General features: G+C 39.4%; 1 protein-coding gene across 1 annotated transcript in view; it reads left to right on the top strand.

Annotated features, from left to right (window-relative positions):
• Positions 1-11212: 11212 nt before the first annotated feature.
• Positions 11213-16708, top strand: part of LOC132148947 (neurabin-2-like) — a 43759-nt gene continuing 38263 nt past the window's right edge. The window contains exons 1-2 of the mRNA XM_059557757.1: positions 11213-11373; positions 12932-14362. Of these exons, the coding sequence (XP_059413740.1) occupies positions 13016-14362 (1347 nt within the window). The 5' untranslated portion in view covers positions 11213-11373; positions 12932-13015. The remainder of the gene's footprint in view (positions 11374-12931; positions 14363-16708) is intronic.

Here is a 16708-nt window from a genome sequence, read left to right as displayed (position 1 = left end):
TTGAACTGAGGAGAACCACTCTTGCTGCAGTGTGCACTCGAATGCTAAAGGTGGTATGTGGTGAAGGTGGTAGTCCTGTAGGACACAACAGGGCCATTGTATGGTAAGGTATGCGGAGGCTTCCGTAGTGGGGGGCTTGAATATACTGAACAGCTAACTAGATCCATGCGCTCACTTTCAGTTTAATAAACCAAAATTCTTTGGGGAAGGGGAAACATTGCAAAGCAAACTAAAATGAAAGAGTGGGCTTTATGTAAGGAGTAAATGAACGAAACTGAAGGTTTCTTTACATTGTTGGCATTTATGGTTTTGTTGCAGTTTATTAGGGTTAGGTTTCAGTTATGTTGAATCCAGTACATTATACACAAAAATGTATTTATAATACAGGCAGTTTAAGATATTATATTTGTGTTGATTCCTGACAGGTGCAATACATTTTGGGTTGATCCAAAATGAGCGGGTGCCTGTGGTCACCCGCGGTCACCCGCGGTTATGAGTCATCCAAAAATATTTTTAATGATATTCGGGTCGCGGTCGTTCGGGTCCTTTGAAATAAAGATGCCAATTAAACCTTTGTAATTTATATAGTATATGGAAGCACATGGGTAGCGATATTCAATTTGCAATGTAATATGCAAAATGACAATGCAATATGTAAAATGGCAATGCATTTCTGTATTTACATTTACATTTTCCAATACATTTGTGCAACATTTGGTGCAAAATGAAAATGAAAATTAAATTACATAATTTTCATTTGCCATTTCATACACCAGTTTTAATATGTAAAATGAATACTAGTTTTAACGCTTTATAAGTTGCAAAATTAAAATGAAAATGTATTACAGAAATGATTAGATATGTATAACATGTTCAAGCAAAAACTGTGGCAAAATTATCATTTAAATGCTATTTTTCTTAAATGCATTAACACTCACAGTCAAGACACTTACGATTGCATTTTCATTCAGTGTCCCGCAATGAATGTAGCAAAATTCAATGTGCACATTGAAAATGCATTCCAAGCCGATCACGTGTCCGCCCCCTCGCGCCATGTCAATCACTGCGTGAACAAAGGCGGGGCTTGTAGAAGGTCAGAGACTCAAATCTCAAGAAGAGGATTCAAGTGAGAGAACATGGACAAGACCGTTGGTCCGTGTACGTTTTGATCATTTCGGTTTATGGCTTCAATATTACATTCGCACTTGTGGGCGGCGCTGAAACGCTGCTTTCATCTGATTGGTCGAATCGCTCAACCTTCAGCTCGGTCTTTTCATTCTTTCAGGCAGAATAAGAGTCAGTGCGAGTGAAGCACTGTAATGTCTGAAACCACCGCTCACTGTTAATTAGAATAATATTTGAATCAGATGATGCTGGCCACATAATTTGTGCTGCTGCGACTTGCAAGAGACCCTGTTAAATTATTTCTAGGTTATAGTATTGTATAAATATTGTCCCACTGATAAAAACAGTGCAAATAGTTCTGTCTCCTTGGATAACAGTGAAGTGGAAATAAATATAGTTAAATTTATGAAATAAAATTTAATAGGATTTTTGGGAAGGTAAGTCTGGCCAGTTATACAGCAACACGAGTCAGACGAGTCTGAAGATCTGAGCTGAATTTGGTGAAACGTTAAAGTTCTAGTCTGTGTCAGTTACTCTCATAATAAATAATAATAATAATGTTACCCGTATTTTTCGGTATAAGTTGCATCAGTCCAAAAATACGTCATGACGAGGAAAAAAACATATATAAGTCGCATTTATTCAGAACCAAGAGAAAACATTACCGTCTACAGCCGCGAGAGGGCGCTCTGGGGTAGGCTACAGGAGCACTGAGCAGCATAGAGCTAATTTTACTATTTTTATTTCAGAAATGTTGTAGGGAAGTTTGAACTATTGGGCTGATCAGGAGATTGTGCTCGCCCCAGGGTGTCAGTAAAAACACGGCACAGGATTCAGAACATTCTGACTTTACTGTAGTAAACGTGTGTGTGGTCTGAAATAAACAAATAAATAACATATTACAATAATATAATGACAACCTATATATACATGATATTCACATCTAATACAATTCCTAGTTAACTGCAATACTTAAATTGCCCTCTAGATTCAGCATGTATAACAATAATTTGCAAATTCTCCGTGTCTGTTATAAAGTGAAGAGTAATCATCGTATATGAACGGGATTACGGAGAATATGATAAAATCAACATCTAAACACTTATTAACTGAATTATGATGCACCAACAATGATACATAAGGAATGAAGTAACTAAATAACTTTATATGCATTATCTGTTATATTTAACTACTTCAGCGTGAGTTCAGAACTCTGAGGAGGCAGACATCTCACTAATTTCTTTTTAATATCATTTTGCATATTAAATTCCAAATTGAATATCGCTACCCATGTGCTTCCATAATATACTATACACGATTTTGAAATATAATATATAGGCCTACACTTTTCATTTTCATTTTGCACCAAACGTTGCACAAATGTATTGGAAAATGAAAATGTAAATACAGAAATGCATTGCCATTTTCCATATTGCATTGTCATTTTGCATATTAAATTCCAAATTGAATATCGCTACCCATGTGCTTCCATAATATAGTACTATACACGATTTTGAAATATATATAGGCCTACACTTTATTGGCTGAATAACTGGCGCGAATAGAGTGACCACCTGTCCCGCTTTACGTTGTAGGCCTACAGCAATTTTACCCTTCGTCCCGCAGCCCGCCTCACGCAAATTGAGCATCTGTCCCACTTTTTCATTCGACCCTGCCTAATAAATACACGGATACGTCCATAGGCGTACTGTTAACTTATGTCCAGTAGTTCAGTGGAGAGAAATAAAAGCGTTAGTCGATAGGCTCAGTCGTAGGTACATCAATCAAACTTTTGACGCGCGCGCTGTTCGGTCAGGTTAATGGCCACGAAAAAGAACTGCAGTAACAAGTTTGCCCCAGTCATTTTTCCAGATTCTGAAATCGCTAAGAAAAAAGCTGTAGAAACTTTGGGTGATATTTTGGGTCAGGTAGTGTCTTAATCTTTTAGTCGGTGGGTTTAAAAAGAAATATAGGCAATATATAACAGAAAGCTTGAAATGTCTAAAATATTCTAACCAAAATAAATAGGCTAGGCTACTCTCTGATTATGTAATCCATATGAAATGTGCATTTCTCTCTGGTGTTCATGGTGATTCCGCATCGTCAACTTCATCTTAGCAGCGACACAGAAAACACCAGTTTATTACTAAACAATTAAATGAGTCCTTGCTCATTTAAAAACATTCATAATCATTACTTTAACCGGTTCTTTGTGGCAAGCCTTATGTGTGCGGTCATAACGCTTATTATCCTGTAGGCTAAAGCATATTTAAGTAATTATATTCATATAAAGGGGCGACGCATTTACTACTTTTAAAAAATGCGGGTCAGGAAGCGGGTCGGGTAAAATATTTTATTTTATTTTTTTGCGGTCCGAGTTGCGGGCGGGTTAGTTGAAAACATCGGTCGGGTGCGGGTTGTTTATACCCGCGCATTACTGCCAGATTCAAACTTCTTTCGCGTTGGTTGGCGCTGAGCCAGTCAGCCAGATACTGACGAGCTCAACGCGGTCATATATCACAACTATGCAGTGTTTTCAACCTCATAATGTTTATTTTAGATTTCAGACATTTAAATACACATAAGCACCATAGGCGGAAATCGCGGGGGGGTCGGGGCCCCCTATCTGAGGGTTGCCCCCCCCCCCCCCCTGAAATATAATTGAAATATGTGTATTGTAAATAATATAATGATAAATAGTTAAACTAATTGTGTAAGTAGTAAAACAATACAAATGCAAACTGAGCAACAACAAAAAAAGTTTTAAACATCTCAAGTTCCCCCTGCTTTGCCTCACAGTGCTTTGGTCCACAGCGTGCTCCCCGTCCCCTTTTACCTCACCACCACCGTGACCGTCACACAGTCAGTCCGGTCCGAGAATAAAACGTGTTTCAGTTGTTGTGGAACTCCATAAATCTAGCTTATTTTATTCACATTAAACATCGGATGACGTGATTATTTTCTCTTTAATATAGATGATGCTGAGTCATTAATAAGTCGTGTCCAAAAAATATAATTGTGTACTTTTGTCATCGATGTAGTCTGCGCTGTTAGCGATTATAACAGACGTTTTATACAGGTGTTTACCTAGCTTGTTTAATAACGTCTTACACACCCATAGTGTACGCATATACAAGTCTTGTACGCATAGGCGCCGATTTATGTTTTTCTCCGTGGGTGCTCAAGGGCGCACGCCATATAAAAAAAAAAAAAAAATAGACTAGGCTATTCAAAAAATATTGCATTTCAGAACCTTAGGCTAATGGACAGCGGCCGATACAAACAAACACAACAGCGTCATTTCTCAAAAATACAAACAGGATTGGAGATGAAAAGTTTAACTGACACGTAACCGCTAATGCGTTCAGCTTCTTGGGAAATTAATGTTTTGTAAATATTGATTAAAAAACTGTTGCGAAAGGACAGCGTTTCCATTAACCGATTGTTGCGACTAAAATAATGAGTTTCTGGGAATGTCTACCTCATTTATGTTTCGAGGTTTCTTTTGATAGTGGCATGGCTTTTCTTTGAGGTTTCGAATCCATTATTCATATAGGCTAAAAAAATATTTTTTTATTTTATGTATTTAACAAAGAACTCGTATTCTGTCCAAAAGTAGGCTACTTTTGTGTCCATTAGTTTTTCCTCTTTTAAACCGTATATAGGCCTATACTTGAGCAGAAAAATGTTCCCATTTAAACCCTGTTACGAACTTTAAGGAGTCTAGGGAATGTACCGTAACATTTACATATTAACGTACTGCTGGGTATGAAATGAGGTGGAAAGAACATGACAGACAAAACTTTGAAAGAGAAAAAATACTGGACGTTTATTCACAAAAAGCCAAAGCCACTAGATCCAGTAAAATAACAATAATAATGTGCGCTATGTGCAAGGTGAAAATGTAAACAAACAAACAATAAAATGGGAAAAGAACGAAAGCGGCGCCAAAGGAAAGAACAAAATATAAGAAAACAATCCTTAATCTAAACCTAATCTAACCAAAGCAAAATGTAGAAAATAAACCGAAATCTTCAGTGCATCCGGCACCTTAACTAAACTGTCTAACAAAAACAGAAATACAATGTGTGGCGCTCACTTCTTACCTAGTGTGTCTATACAATATGTACAGTGTATATCGCGATATACTGACCTGCGTTCTCTTCCCTCTGTACTACCAGCTGTTACTCAAGGTCTCATAGCGAACGAATAACTCTAGTCTGATTAATGATTAGTGATTACGGAAAGCAGTAAATGATTACATACTCGCACGGCACTGTATAGTGGGGGATGGGACGTTTTCAGAAACGCTGTGATTGGTGGATAGGATATGGAACATGCATGCGACTGGTTATGTCACTGTCACTGACAACAACATAACCAATCACAGTGTGGCAGACGCTTCATAGCGCCAACTGCAATGTTTAATTTTAAATAAATGTAGCCTACTGGCAGTCTGGCACTGGCACACGTGGGTGCTCATTTTCCGTGGGTGCTCGGTATTTTCCGTGGGTGCTCGAGCCCCGGAGCACCCACGGTATCGGTGCCTTTGCTTGTACGTTAGATTAGACTAGTGCGGGTGCGCATTTAGATTTTCCCGCGTTCACTATTTAGTCGGTTTCAGTGGCGGCTCGTCGGGTGAGGCAGGGGAGGCACAGTTTCCCCCAAATTTTGAGGTGAAACTGAGGAAGATTTAATGTTAATAAAATTCACTATTCATTTCAGTTCATGTCTCAGAGTCTATGTATTTTTGTTTGTAATTTCACAGTTGTAATACCATTACATGAAAGCTCCGCTTTTCTATCGAAATGTGCCGAATCTGCTGATGTAATTACAACCGCCAAGTGAAGGGGAGGGGGAGGCCAGGGGAACCAATCAGCATTGAGTGTTCACTTTCAGCGCTGAGGAGTGCTGAGAAAAGTAACATCATAGAGGATGCTAGCCTCCCTTCTGGAATATCAACCAACCATCATAGAGACATAAATTAGATGCTATTAGTTTGAACCTGTTTTTATACAGTCTATGGTTTCTCCCGGAGCGGCTGGGCTGATAATTTGCCGAGTATTTATAATGAGTAGCGATACTGAATATATTTTCTTTACGGTTTCTGACTAAAAGCCACCAAAAAGCCATTTTAAAGTGGTTAAGCAAATAATAATAGTAATAACAATTGGCAGGGATCCCCAGACCAATACAATTAGTTTGCCTCCTCTATTTTAAAATTCACGAGCCCCCACTGGTCGGTTTATTTCATTTTATAAAGTTAATCTATATAACATCATACTAAGAGTACAGTTGTTCTCCAGATATTAGCATAACAAATGTGATTTAGATTTTTATAAAAATTGAATAAACAAGAAGTTAATATTAAGTGCATTTTAGGCACCATATTGCCTTTTTTAGCTCTATTTCACCAACGAAAAAAGTTGAAAACTAAGCTACAGCAGTAACAGCACTAATTGCGTCTTTGAGAAACACACTGAGGAGGTGTTTCCTAACTGAATGAATCCACTTTTTGAACAAATCAGTCATTGACGTAATAATGTTTTTTTCCCCTGTCTTTCACGTGTAAGAGTGTATGCCTTCATTTTGCTAGGCATGGCAAATGTTTTTATATATGGATGTTTTAATTATAACTGTGAAGCAACAAAATTGCTATTAAATGTGCTATATAAATAAATAAAAGTTGAAGTTAAGTTCAAATTCCATTGTATTTTGATGGCTTGATTGTGTAAACAACTTCAAAAACATTGCAACAAAAAAAGAATTGTTTTGAAGAATGTTTTCATCAATTTAGTCAGCTTTTTCATTGAACCAAAAAGAAACTTTGAGAAGAAGGATAATGGAATGGTCTCCATGCAATAGTAAGGCTTTCCTCTGTACACATATCCTTAAGTACAATTTTGCCTGTTTTATTGGTGTCCCCTTCAAAACTTGCTCGTGAGAAATGTTATATTTATTGTCCCCCCCAACATTTAGATGAGATTTTCGCCCCTGATAAGCACTGGTAAAATAACAGCCTACATTTGGAGTTTGTAAAATACACACTGATGTCTGTGGAAGCAAGTGCTAGTGTCGCGTTGGTTGGCGCTGAGCCAGAGACAGACGAGCTCAGCGCTGTCATATCAGCTATACAACTATGTTTTCAACCTCATAATGTTTATTTTAGATTTCATACATTTAAATAGGCTACACATAAGCACTGGTAAAACAAAAGCCTACATTTGGAGTCTGTGGAAGCAGCAATAACAATCTATTCAAATATAATTTGCTGACGTGTGTTTATCATATCAGACAAACACAGTGGAAGTAGGCTAACTATAAAGTTTACTCCATTGTTATAAAGGTTTTTAAACGACCAAACACACTCACTTAAACATATTTGAGAATCGGAATATCAGATAGTTGATGACATGGTAAGTAAGTTTGTGAATATTTCGAATAAAAAAGGAAAAAAGAAATGAAGGATAGCCTACATCTGTTACACAGTGTTATTATTGTGGCTGCGGTGTTTCAAGTGACAAATATGACGCGTTGCCATGGAAACATTAAGGGGGAACGTTCTAAAATAACTATTGCCTTGAAAAATCTTACTCTCGGGAGTCAGTTAGAATATTTTAAACTTAAGTGTGAAAGGGTTAATTATTCATAATAAATGACGCGGGCTTATCTTTTGTCGACTGTGTGATTTCCTGAAAATACAGTTGTTACTAAGGAGATTCAGTGCCAAATCAAGGAGACTGCAGCTCTTCTAAAAAGGTATAGGACATGATCTATCATCATTACGCTGTTTAAAATTTGCTAGTCTCTGGTTAACTTACCTGCAGTTGCATATGGAGTGTTTTAGGGAGCGCTGTATTTAAAAATCTGTCATTGCAAAGCGAGATCTCAGTGTGTATTAATCATTGATGGTGTAATAAAGTTAAGCCCCCTTAACAATTTCACATGCCCCCTCAGTCATTTCATCCTGCAGCCGGGCCTGACCATACCCATCAGAATGGGATACCATCGGTAATGCGCATGCGTTAAATTTAAACATCATTTCAGCATAACGTTACCGTAGATTACAAGCGGTAAGTGTTGGTGTACAATTATAAACTATTTATATTAAACCAGGGGCTATCAAAACAGTATAGCCCTTTATAAACTGTATTTTTTTAGTAAAACATCCAACCCACGTCCCGGCACGGTAGCCTCGGCAAGAAGCTCGGCAGCACTGGCATACAAAGTTCCCCCGATAACAACAACAGACCTCATACCTTTATTATTGATTGCCTTGGAAATACGTTTTTACTTAATGAGATGCAAGGCAGATACACCATCACTGTCGCCCTTCCCCTTGTCTAAAATCAAGGGCTTAGTTTAGACTGAATTTATTTATAAAAAAATAAAATAAAAAATATTATAATATTATATATATATAATGTTTGATATCGTATATTTTTTTAAACACTGAGCCTAGTGTTTAAATTTGTTATGTAAAAATTTGTTTTGTGATTTTTTTTTTTTTTTGGCGAAATGATACTCATTGAGCATTGAAGATTTTCAGCCACGTGGTTCACAAAAGGGTTAATTTCTCGAGGTTTCAATAGCACAGAATACCACTTGGTGGCCAAAGAGTGTAAAACAACAAGCAGATACATTACAGATGACCTGATGTGATAAACTGTATGTTACCATGGACATTATCCAACCCTACTCTGAGTTCATTTTACTTGTGCAGCTCTTAAAATGGGTCATAAATGTCTTCAATGTTATTTTTTTATCCTTCCTTCATATTTGTTGATATTTGTTTATTGAAAAATATTTTTAATTGACATTTAAACTCCTATCTGATTTTCTATATTAAATAAATAAAAAGATTTTAGTGCTTTTTTAATTTGGGCTAGTTAAATAAATGTTTGGGCTACCAAAATCTGAAGAGTACCTGCCAAAAGGGCCACCAGGTATTTTGAAATTTTGCAAGCCCTGTAGATGCAATTTTTATAAAATCCTGGATCTTCAGGAAAGCTTGTATTTGTAAAGTACTGCAGTCTCTGAGGGGTAGAAATATTTTGATAGCAACTGTAGTTCCAAACACAAATCAAATCAAGTCAGCCCAGCCAATGGCCATTCAGAATTTGATTGAATAATATTTTTAGAGAGAGAATCCAACTCCCTGGCTATTTACCCACCTAGACAGGATAATAATGAACTGAGCAATGTTGCATGTGGAGCAGTACAGTATCTAGAGGGGGCTCCCGGCTCGCTGTGATTCTGTTTGAGAGTGATCCGTGTCAAAGACACAAACAATAGCTTGTGTGATCCTGTTTCACCGAACACATCCCTGCATTAAAGCCCAGCACAGGGGAGTCTGTGTGTGCTATGTGAGTAGTGAGATTAATATTAGAGGAAATTTGGGTCCCCGTGGCATGCAGTATTCAAGTGTTGCTGCTTCAACCACACAGATGTTAGCGAAGAGATTGGAAGTGCAGTGTTCAGCTGTTCTGAGTCCCAAGGGAAGTCATCTGCTCCCACTGTTCTGCAGTCACCAGGAACGTAAGAGAGTGCCACTGTTTAAATGAACTTCTCTATGTGGTATAACATTAAATGAACCTTTTCTGTAGCAACTGCTATCCAGTATAATATAACTACAATTATTACACAAAAATAATAACTTTTTTTCTACCATTTCAGTTACAAATCGGGGTTCTTAAGGTGAGTTTATAATATACAAACTTAAACTGGCAACGTGGGTCATTTGTAATCTAAAATATTTAATAATAATACAATAATAATGGTCAGATTAATGTTTGTTAGCCAACTCACAGCCCCTGAACCAGATTCCTAGTCTACAAACATGATTGTCACACACGATCTGTCTATCTTTTGTATCTGCAGTGTGCAACATCATAGGCTCAGGAAAAATCTCCTTTATCCCTTCATTCAAAATTATTTGCTCCAGCATGTCAAATTGCAATGCGAATGGAGCTGAAAAGGTTGTCTCGCTTCATCTGCAGTCCATATTGAGTGCCCACAGACACGGTTTCCACAATCACAGATTGGAAGGGTAACAAAGACACCCCAGGGTGTGGGATTCCGCACCGCTGTCCTGGCTACAGTCTGTTCAGTGGTTAGGGACAGTCTGAACTTCTAAGACTCGCCACACGATGTCGCCCTCTACACACCAGCGGCTCAAATCTCGCTCAAATGGGTCAGTGTGTCTAGGTCTTCACGCATTGCAGTGTTTTGAATAAGAGATGGACACGTGGAGTAAAAACTGACTAGACAAGAGTTTAGACCAGTAGATCGCTGACTTCTGTATTAAACGTGTTTATTTACAGATTTGAGTTTATTGAACGCTGAACGTTTATTTAATCTATCTATCTATCTATCTATCTATCTATCTATCTATCTATCTATCTATCTATCTATCTATCTATCTATCTATCTATCTATCTATCTATCTATCTATCTATCTATCAGTCACCAAAGCTGTATTGGCAGGATTGTCATTAGGCTATTTACATTATTAAAGCTACCGAAAAAAATAAAATAAAACAAGGCGTCTTAAATTAAATAAAATGGGATGAATTCACTTATATGCCAAATCTAAGAAGTGTACATCGATAGATAGCCTACAAATGATTAGTCTCAATATTACCATACAGAAATTCAGAACAGAGACAATAAATCTGAAGTAAATGAAGAAATGAAGAGGAAAATGAAAAAAAGGGGTACAAAATAAATCTCTATATTCACATTATATCACTAGTTTATAAAAACGGGGGGGAAATGTAGCCTATATGTGGTATGCTTTATAAAATATCTCAAACTTGCAGTACTGGACTTACAAATATTTTCTTTACAACAATAGTAGCTACAGTAAAGTGGATTCATGTAACTAAGTATTAATTATTTTTTCGGGAATTAATGTACACATGATATTTATTTATTTATTTTTTACCAGTTTACGCCACTGCTACTGTTCAGTTTTTGCCACTGTATATGTATCTATTTTGTTGTGCTTGAAGGGTTAAAATAACATGCGAGGCTGCTGTGTACTAGTGAGAGATAGGGGTAGAGAGAGAGCGGTAGAGAGAGAGCGAGAGAGAGAGAGAGCGCGAGCGCGCAGGCAGACAGGCGCGTCACAAGCTCGTGGGGGGAAATCAAGAGAGTGGAAACGGCTCGTGGACACAATGGATTTGCGAACGGAAGGACTTTTTCGTTGATTAAAGGACGGAGTCTTCGATGAGCACGAGAAACAAGGTATGTCCCGTTTCTGAGGAGAGCGCGACACGGTGTATGTCGCGCGTTTCCTAATTTCCATTCGATTGTAATTGGAACCGTTATTTGGACGGTGGAGGATGCAGGAAGCGACGTCTCTGTGTCGAGGCATCAGTGCAGAGAGCGGGCCGCTCGCGCCGCAGGGTCCTAGTGTGAGGTTTGACAAGCTGCAGCTTCAGTCTGTTCACACTCCTTTAACACAACTGGCGGCGCAGAAAACATATATCTTACAGTTTCCGATTTTAATTAGCGATATTGTCTGTCTTGCATTTCTCGATGTAAAGCTGAATTAAAACGACAGCTGATGTTGGGCTGGTTGATTCATGCTGCCGAGATAAATAATCCACTGGCAGCAGCAGCAGCATGGGATCACAACAAAGCCTGCCTGTCCATGCCAGTATGCGTGGTATTTCCCAAGAATTCATGCACCGTTTAATATATCAAATTACTTAAAGTTGTCTCAAGTTCCTGTGACTCTGTTCACGGTTTCGTTCATGATCGGACTTCCTTTATCTGACAGAAAGATCAATTTGTTTCTACAGAGATCCAGTTTAAGCTGGGAGCTGTGTTTTGTAACATGGTGGCTGGACTGTAGTTCATTTTCTTGCTGATTTCTGACCAGCTACTATGATTTAAAACCAGCTTGGTCATCTTTAGAGGCTTTTTTGACGATGGTCTGCCAGCTAATGATCACCTGAGACCATCTAGAAACAAGCTCCCATGTACCAAAGCATAGCTATCAGCCTCATTTAAATACCTTTGTCTGCCAGAATGAATGTTTTGTGTTTAAAAAGCTCTGAAAACTGTTATGTGAGATGTAGACTACACCTCAAAGTACATCTCAAGGAAATTTGAATCATTACGGAAGTGTTTTGCATCACTGCGTAAACCGTTTCCTTTGTAGTCTTTAATATTGTTGTGATTTTTATGTAGGCCTACTTTTTTTTTTTTAAAGGTTGTAGATTAAAAATTGGTCTTGCATCTTTATTTACTCTTGTTTTAGTGCAATTTTAGGTGAACTGTAAAAGTAAGAGGCATCTGAGAATGCAGCTTTTCTGGCTTTATGACCCTGGGGCATCTGTGTAGGCATGGCAGAGCTGTCAGTCAATGCTCAAAAACCATATAAGGTTACTAAACATGTAGACATTTGCCCTGTATAGTTGCTGTTTTTGATGTATACTTTATGTAGTTGATTTGTCAAATGAGCTGTCAAAAGTATGCAGTACATAGGCTACACTTAAAAATAAATAAATTCCATTGCATTAGATGCAAAATATCAAATGATGTCTCATTTAATGTCTTTCTTAGTGAACTGGTTTTATGTATGAACAAAATTGATTTGTCTGCGAATGCCAATTGGTTAAATGTTTTCCATTTAAATGCACTGATTCATGTAATTTACACATATCACCTCATGTGTGCATTCTTTTTCTGATAATTCAGCAGTCCACTTCTTATAAAATATGTCAAATACTTCTGTCTTATTCATACTTTGTCCTTTTCTCTGTTTTGCGGCTGATAATATGGACTGATCCTGAAGGCTGCCACTTCTTATTCATGCAATAAGGAGGAGAAGCAGAGGGCTATGCTGTTTCTGCTCGTCTTTACTGCTGTTTGATTAACCATGATGAAGACTGAACCCCCATCTGCAGCCAGCGCAAGCACTGGCACCACCCTCGTAGCAAGAAGCGCATCGCCGCACAGAAACACCTATGAAGCTGGAATTCAATCTCTCAAGCTGGTAAAAGATTCCAGTGCTGCTAACGGGGAGGATGGGAAACCTAGACCACAGGGCCGGGGCCGCAGGTACGGCTCCAATGTGCACCGCATCAAGAATATGTTCATGCAGATGGGTTCTCCTGGGGATGAAGAGGATCCGTCGAAGGCCAAATCCCAGTCCATCCGACTCTCCCTCCCCAGAGCGAGCAGTCTGAATGAAAACGTGAATCACAGCGCGCTGCTCAAACTCGGCGGGACTGTGTCAGAGCGAGTTAGCCGCTTTGATGGAAAGACCGACGGTGGCAGCTCCCGTGGACCAAGCTCAGGCTTCTCCAAGCTACAGGAGACACGGAAGATATTTGAGCAGCGTCACCTGCAAGAGAAACAGGCTGCGACTAATCGAATCCTGTTGAAGAAAGAGCGGGCATCTGGCTTCCAAGACAGCCGTTTGGATGTGCTGGTGCGCTTCAATGGCAGCACGGAGTCGCTAGACAGACTGGACACGCTGGACAGTCGTGCAGATGCAGTGTCCCCTACAGTCAGCCAACTGAGCGCAGTGTTTGAACGAGCAGACCAGCGCAACAACCTTCACCGACCGTCATCAACCTCCCCGCTGCCTTCTGACGGGGTAGGCTCGACCCCAGGCAAAGTGGAAGGAATCAGCTCAACAATTGTCACTAGACAGGGTCGAGTCTCCCCTCCGACAGAGAATCAAGAAGAGGAAGCTCAGTGCAAAGACCAAGAGGCTGCACCTGCAAGCTTCCAAGCTGATGGACCCAAAAGCAAATCATCCGTGGATATGGCTTCTGGCAATGCTGGTACGGATTTCAGTATGTCCAGGTCAGAAGAGATCCATAATGCATCAGGCAAGGATTCCAAACCAGAGGAGCATGGAGCACCAGGAGCACCGGATGCAGGGAGCAGACTGGTACAGGCGGATGTCCACGCCTCTCTGGAAAATGGGGAGGCCACCAACAGCCATGAGCTCTCAGAACAAAAGCAGGAAATTGGACAGGCCTGCGCTGAGGAGGAATCCCACAGAGAGGATATCTCAGAAGCAGACCTGGTGGACATCAGCGCGTACAGCGGGATCGGAGAGGACTCTGGTGGGAGTCAGCTGGATGAAGATGAGGAGGCTGAGGACGATGATGCTTACGAACCAGAATCCAGCTGTTCGGAAATCCCTGGGCTGCCTACAGAAGATGAACCACCCCCCAGCAGGAAGATTCGCTTCAGTACAAACGCCATCAAGGTAAGTTCCTAAAACACGTGAAAGCAAGGACAGAAAGAAACGCCTTGTGTAATAAATTAAATGCATTAATGTGACAGTGTACTCTGTCTTAAGCTGTGGGCACAGTTTCAATATTGGGTTTGCTGGAATAAATTATTAGTAGGTTGTAGCCAACACTTTTTATTTAAGTATGGATGGGAAGGGTTTGGATGCCCACAGGCATAAGAAATTAGAAACCAGTCTTTGAAGATTGCATTTCTTTGGGGAATTGTGCATAAAAGTGTGTTTGTTATTGGCGTGACGCTGAAGTAGTAGATGCCTGTGTCTCATCCAGTGTTGAGATAAGGGTTCTTTAATGAAGGGAGGACTTGCTTCACTGCTTGCAGAGTCACCTCTGAGCACTGTCAGCACTTTGATACAGCACACGCATGTCACTGGCCCTCTCCAGCTGCTGACAGCCAACTTCTGCTGGTTTAAGAGCGATCTCTCGCTGAATGTTTTTAGTTTGAATTAACAGACTGCATGGTTGGTCAGGTGGTGCACAGTGTCCTTTGTATGAGAGTCACATGGTTGTGTTCCTCTGTGTTTTGGTGACTTTCACAATTGAATTTCTATTCTTCAAACAATAGCACATTCACATAATAATCAACACTATCAGAGTGTCATCGTTTCAAACTGTTCAACAAAGAGCAAAGTTGTGTTTTTTTTGCTTTCAAACATGCTTTCGCATCCAAAACAGCACGACGCTTTGCTCTGCAGGTCCTGGATTCACTGCCAGCTCCCAATGGAGGCATACCAAAGGCATGCTGTATCTTAAGTGAACAGTGTGTAATCTCACTGACATCAAGGGGATTTGATACCAGGGGGTTTGCCCTGTGTTAATAAACTGTGGCTGACCCTGTCTCTTTCTGTTCCTAGAATAAGGGTAACATACGTTAAATCACATCAAAAATATTAGCAGTAGCAATACTTAATGAAACTTTTTCCACTGCATGTTGACCTTTTCATTACTGACATTCAATAAAAATCTGGCATGAACATCTCTTCCCACCATAAGCCAAGTTCAGATGGACAAAAAGCTCTTGTATCCCTTGATCACAGCCTCATTAGTCTTTTCTGCTTTGGTGTCAGTAGACAACTACTGATCCTAGATCTCTGTTCAAGGTATAGAGAGAGGGCTGGTGTAGCAGTGGAAGTGTGTGAGTGTGTTTGTATGTAAATGTCAGGGTTGTGAGCTTGTTTTTGTAAAGCAGTAGGAAGTTTAAAGAACTAAAAGGGCCAAATGCTATGAAGACAAGTATTGTGTATAACTGTTTATTGTGTATAAATAAGGATGTGCATGACTTGTTTTTGTACATAGAGTGGCCACCAAAAAGCACTCTTGCCGCGGTTAAAATGTATGAGTTTTGTTGCATTGGATCCGTTTTTAGGGAACTGCAGTGGAGTTGATAAAGCTAATAATTAAAGCATAAAAATATCAAATGAAAATAAATAATTTTATACACATTAAAAATAGATCAAATATGCATTTGTTTACCCTACCTACAAGTTACCATTAATAAACATCAGAGCATTATGAACAAGCAAATGTGTTTTTCAGTTATTGAAATATTAACTTTAAATCTCATAAGGTATTTCTGGGTAATATTTTATGTCAAAGGGATTCAGCTGACAAAGAAAGTTTTGGATCCCTGAATAAGATAAGAACTAGGCCCGCCATGGCTAGCAGCGTCTTCACACACAGACGAAACCTACTAGACATGTGTGAAGTGTGACATACCTCTGTAAATAAAGACAAGTAAAATTCACATCTTGCTCACTTTAATTCCCTTTGAATGCAACATATACGCTGCCTTTTGCCGCGTTTCCACCGCAGGAACTTTACCCAGGAACTAGTGACTTTGGCCTGGTACTCGGTGTGTTTCCACCGCAGGAACCAGAAACTAAATGAAGTTCCGGGTAAAAAAATGCCTCTCAGAAAGTCCCTGCTGGCGAGGTGGTACTTTTTCAAAGTTCCGGAACTTTCGGGGGCGGGACTTGAGCGCTAAACATGCTGATTGGTTGAGTTCACACAGCATTGGTTGGGTTCAACCACCATTTATTCGGATCATTTTCAAAATATTACTGTTATTGTGTCATGAAGTGTAATTTGAAAAGTATTTCAAGCGAGAATGTAGTTGTTTAAAACTCAAATCTGTGGTTTATTTATGAAGGACAGGTCCTATTTAAAAATGTGTTGTTTCGCCGATTTTGGAGAAGTTATCAAGTACGCTGCTGTTTGCAGATTTACCGGACTTGCATCCTCGCGGACATCACACTCCCGAGTTGAATGCGCAAAGGATGCATGTTTAAAATCAGCGTACTTTG

Source organism: Carassius carassius, chromosome 9, assembly GCF_963082965.1.
Source record: "Carassius carassius chromosome 9, fCarCar2.1, whole genome shotgun sequence".
Taxonomy (NCBI): Eukaryota; Metazoa; Chordata; class Actinopteri; order Cypriniformes; family Cyprinidae; genus Carassius; species Carassius carassius.
Note: the sequence above shows the minus strand (reverse complement) of the source record. Positions and strands in the feature narration are given on the sequence as shown.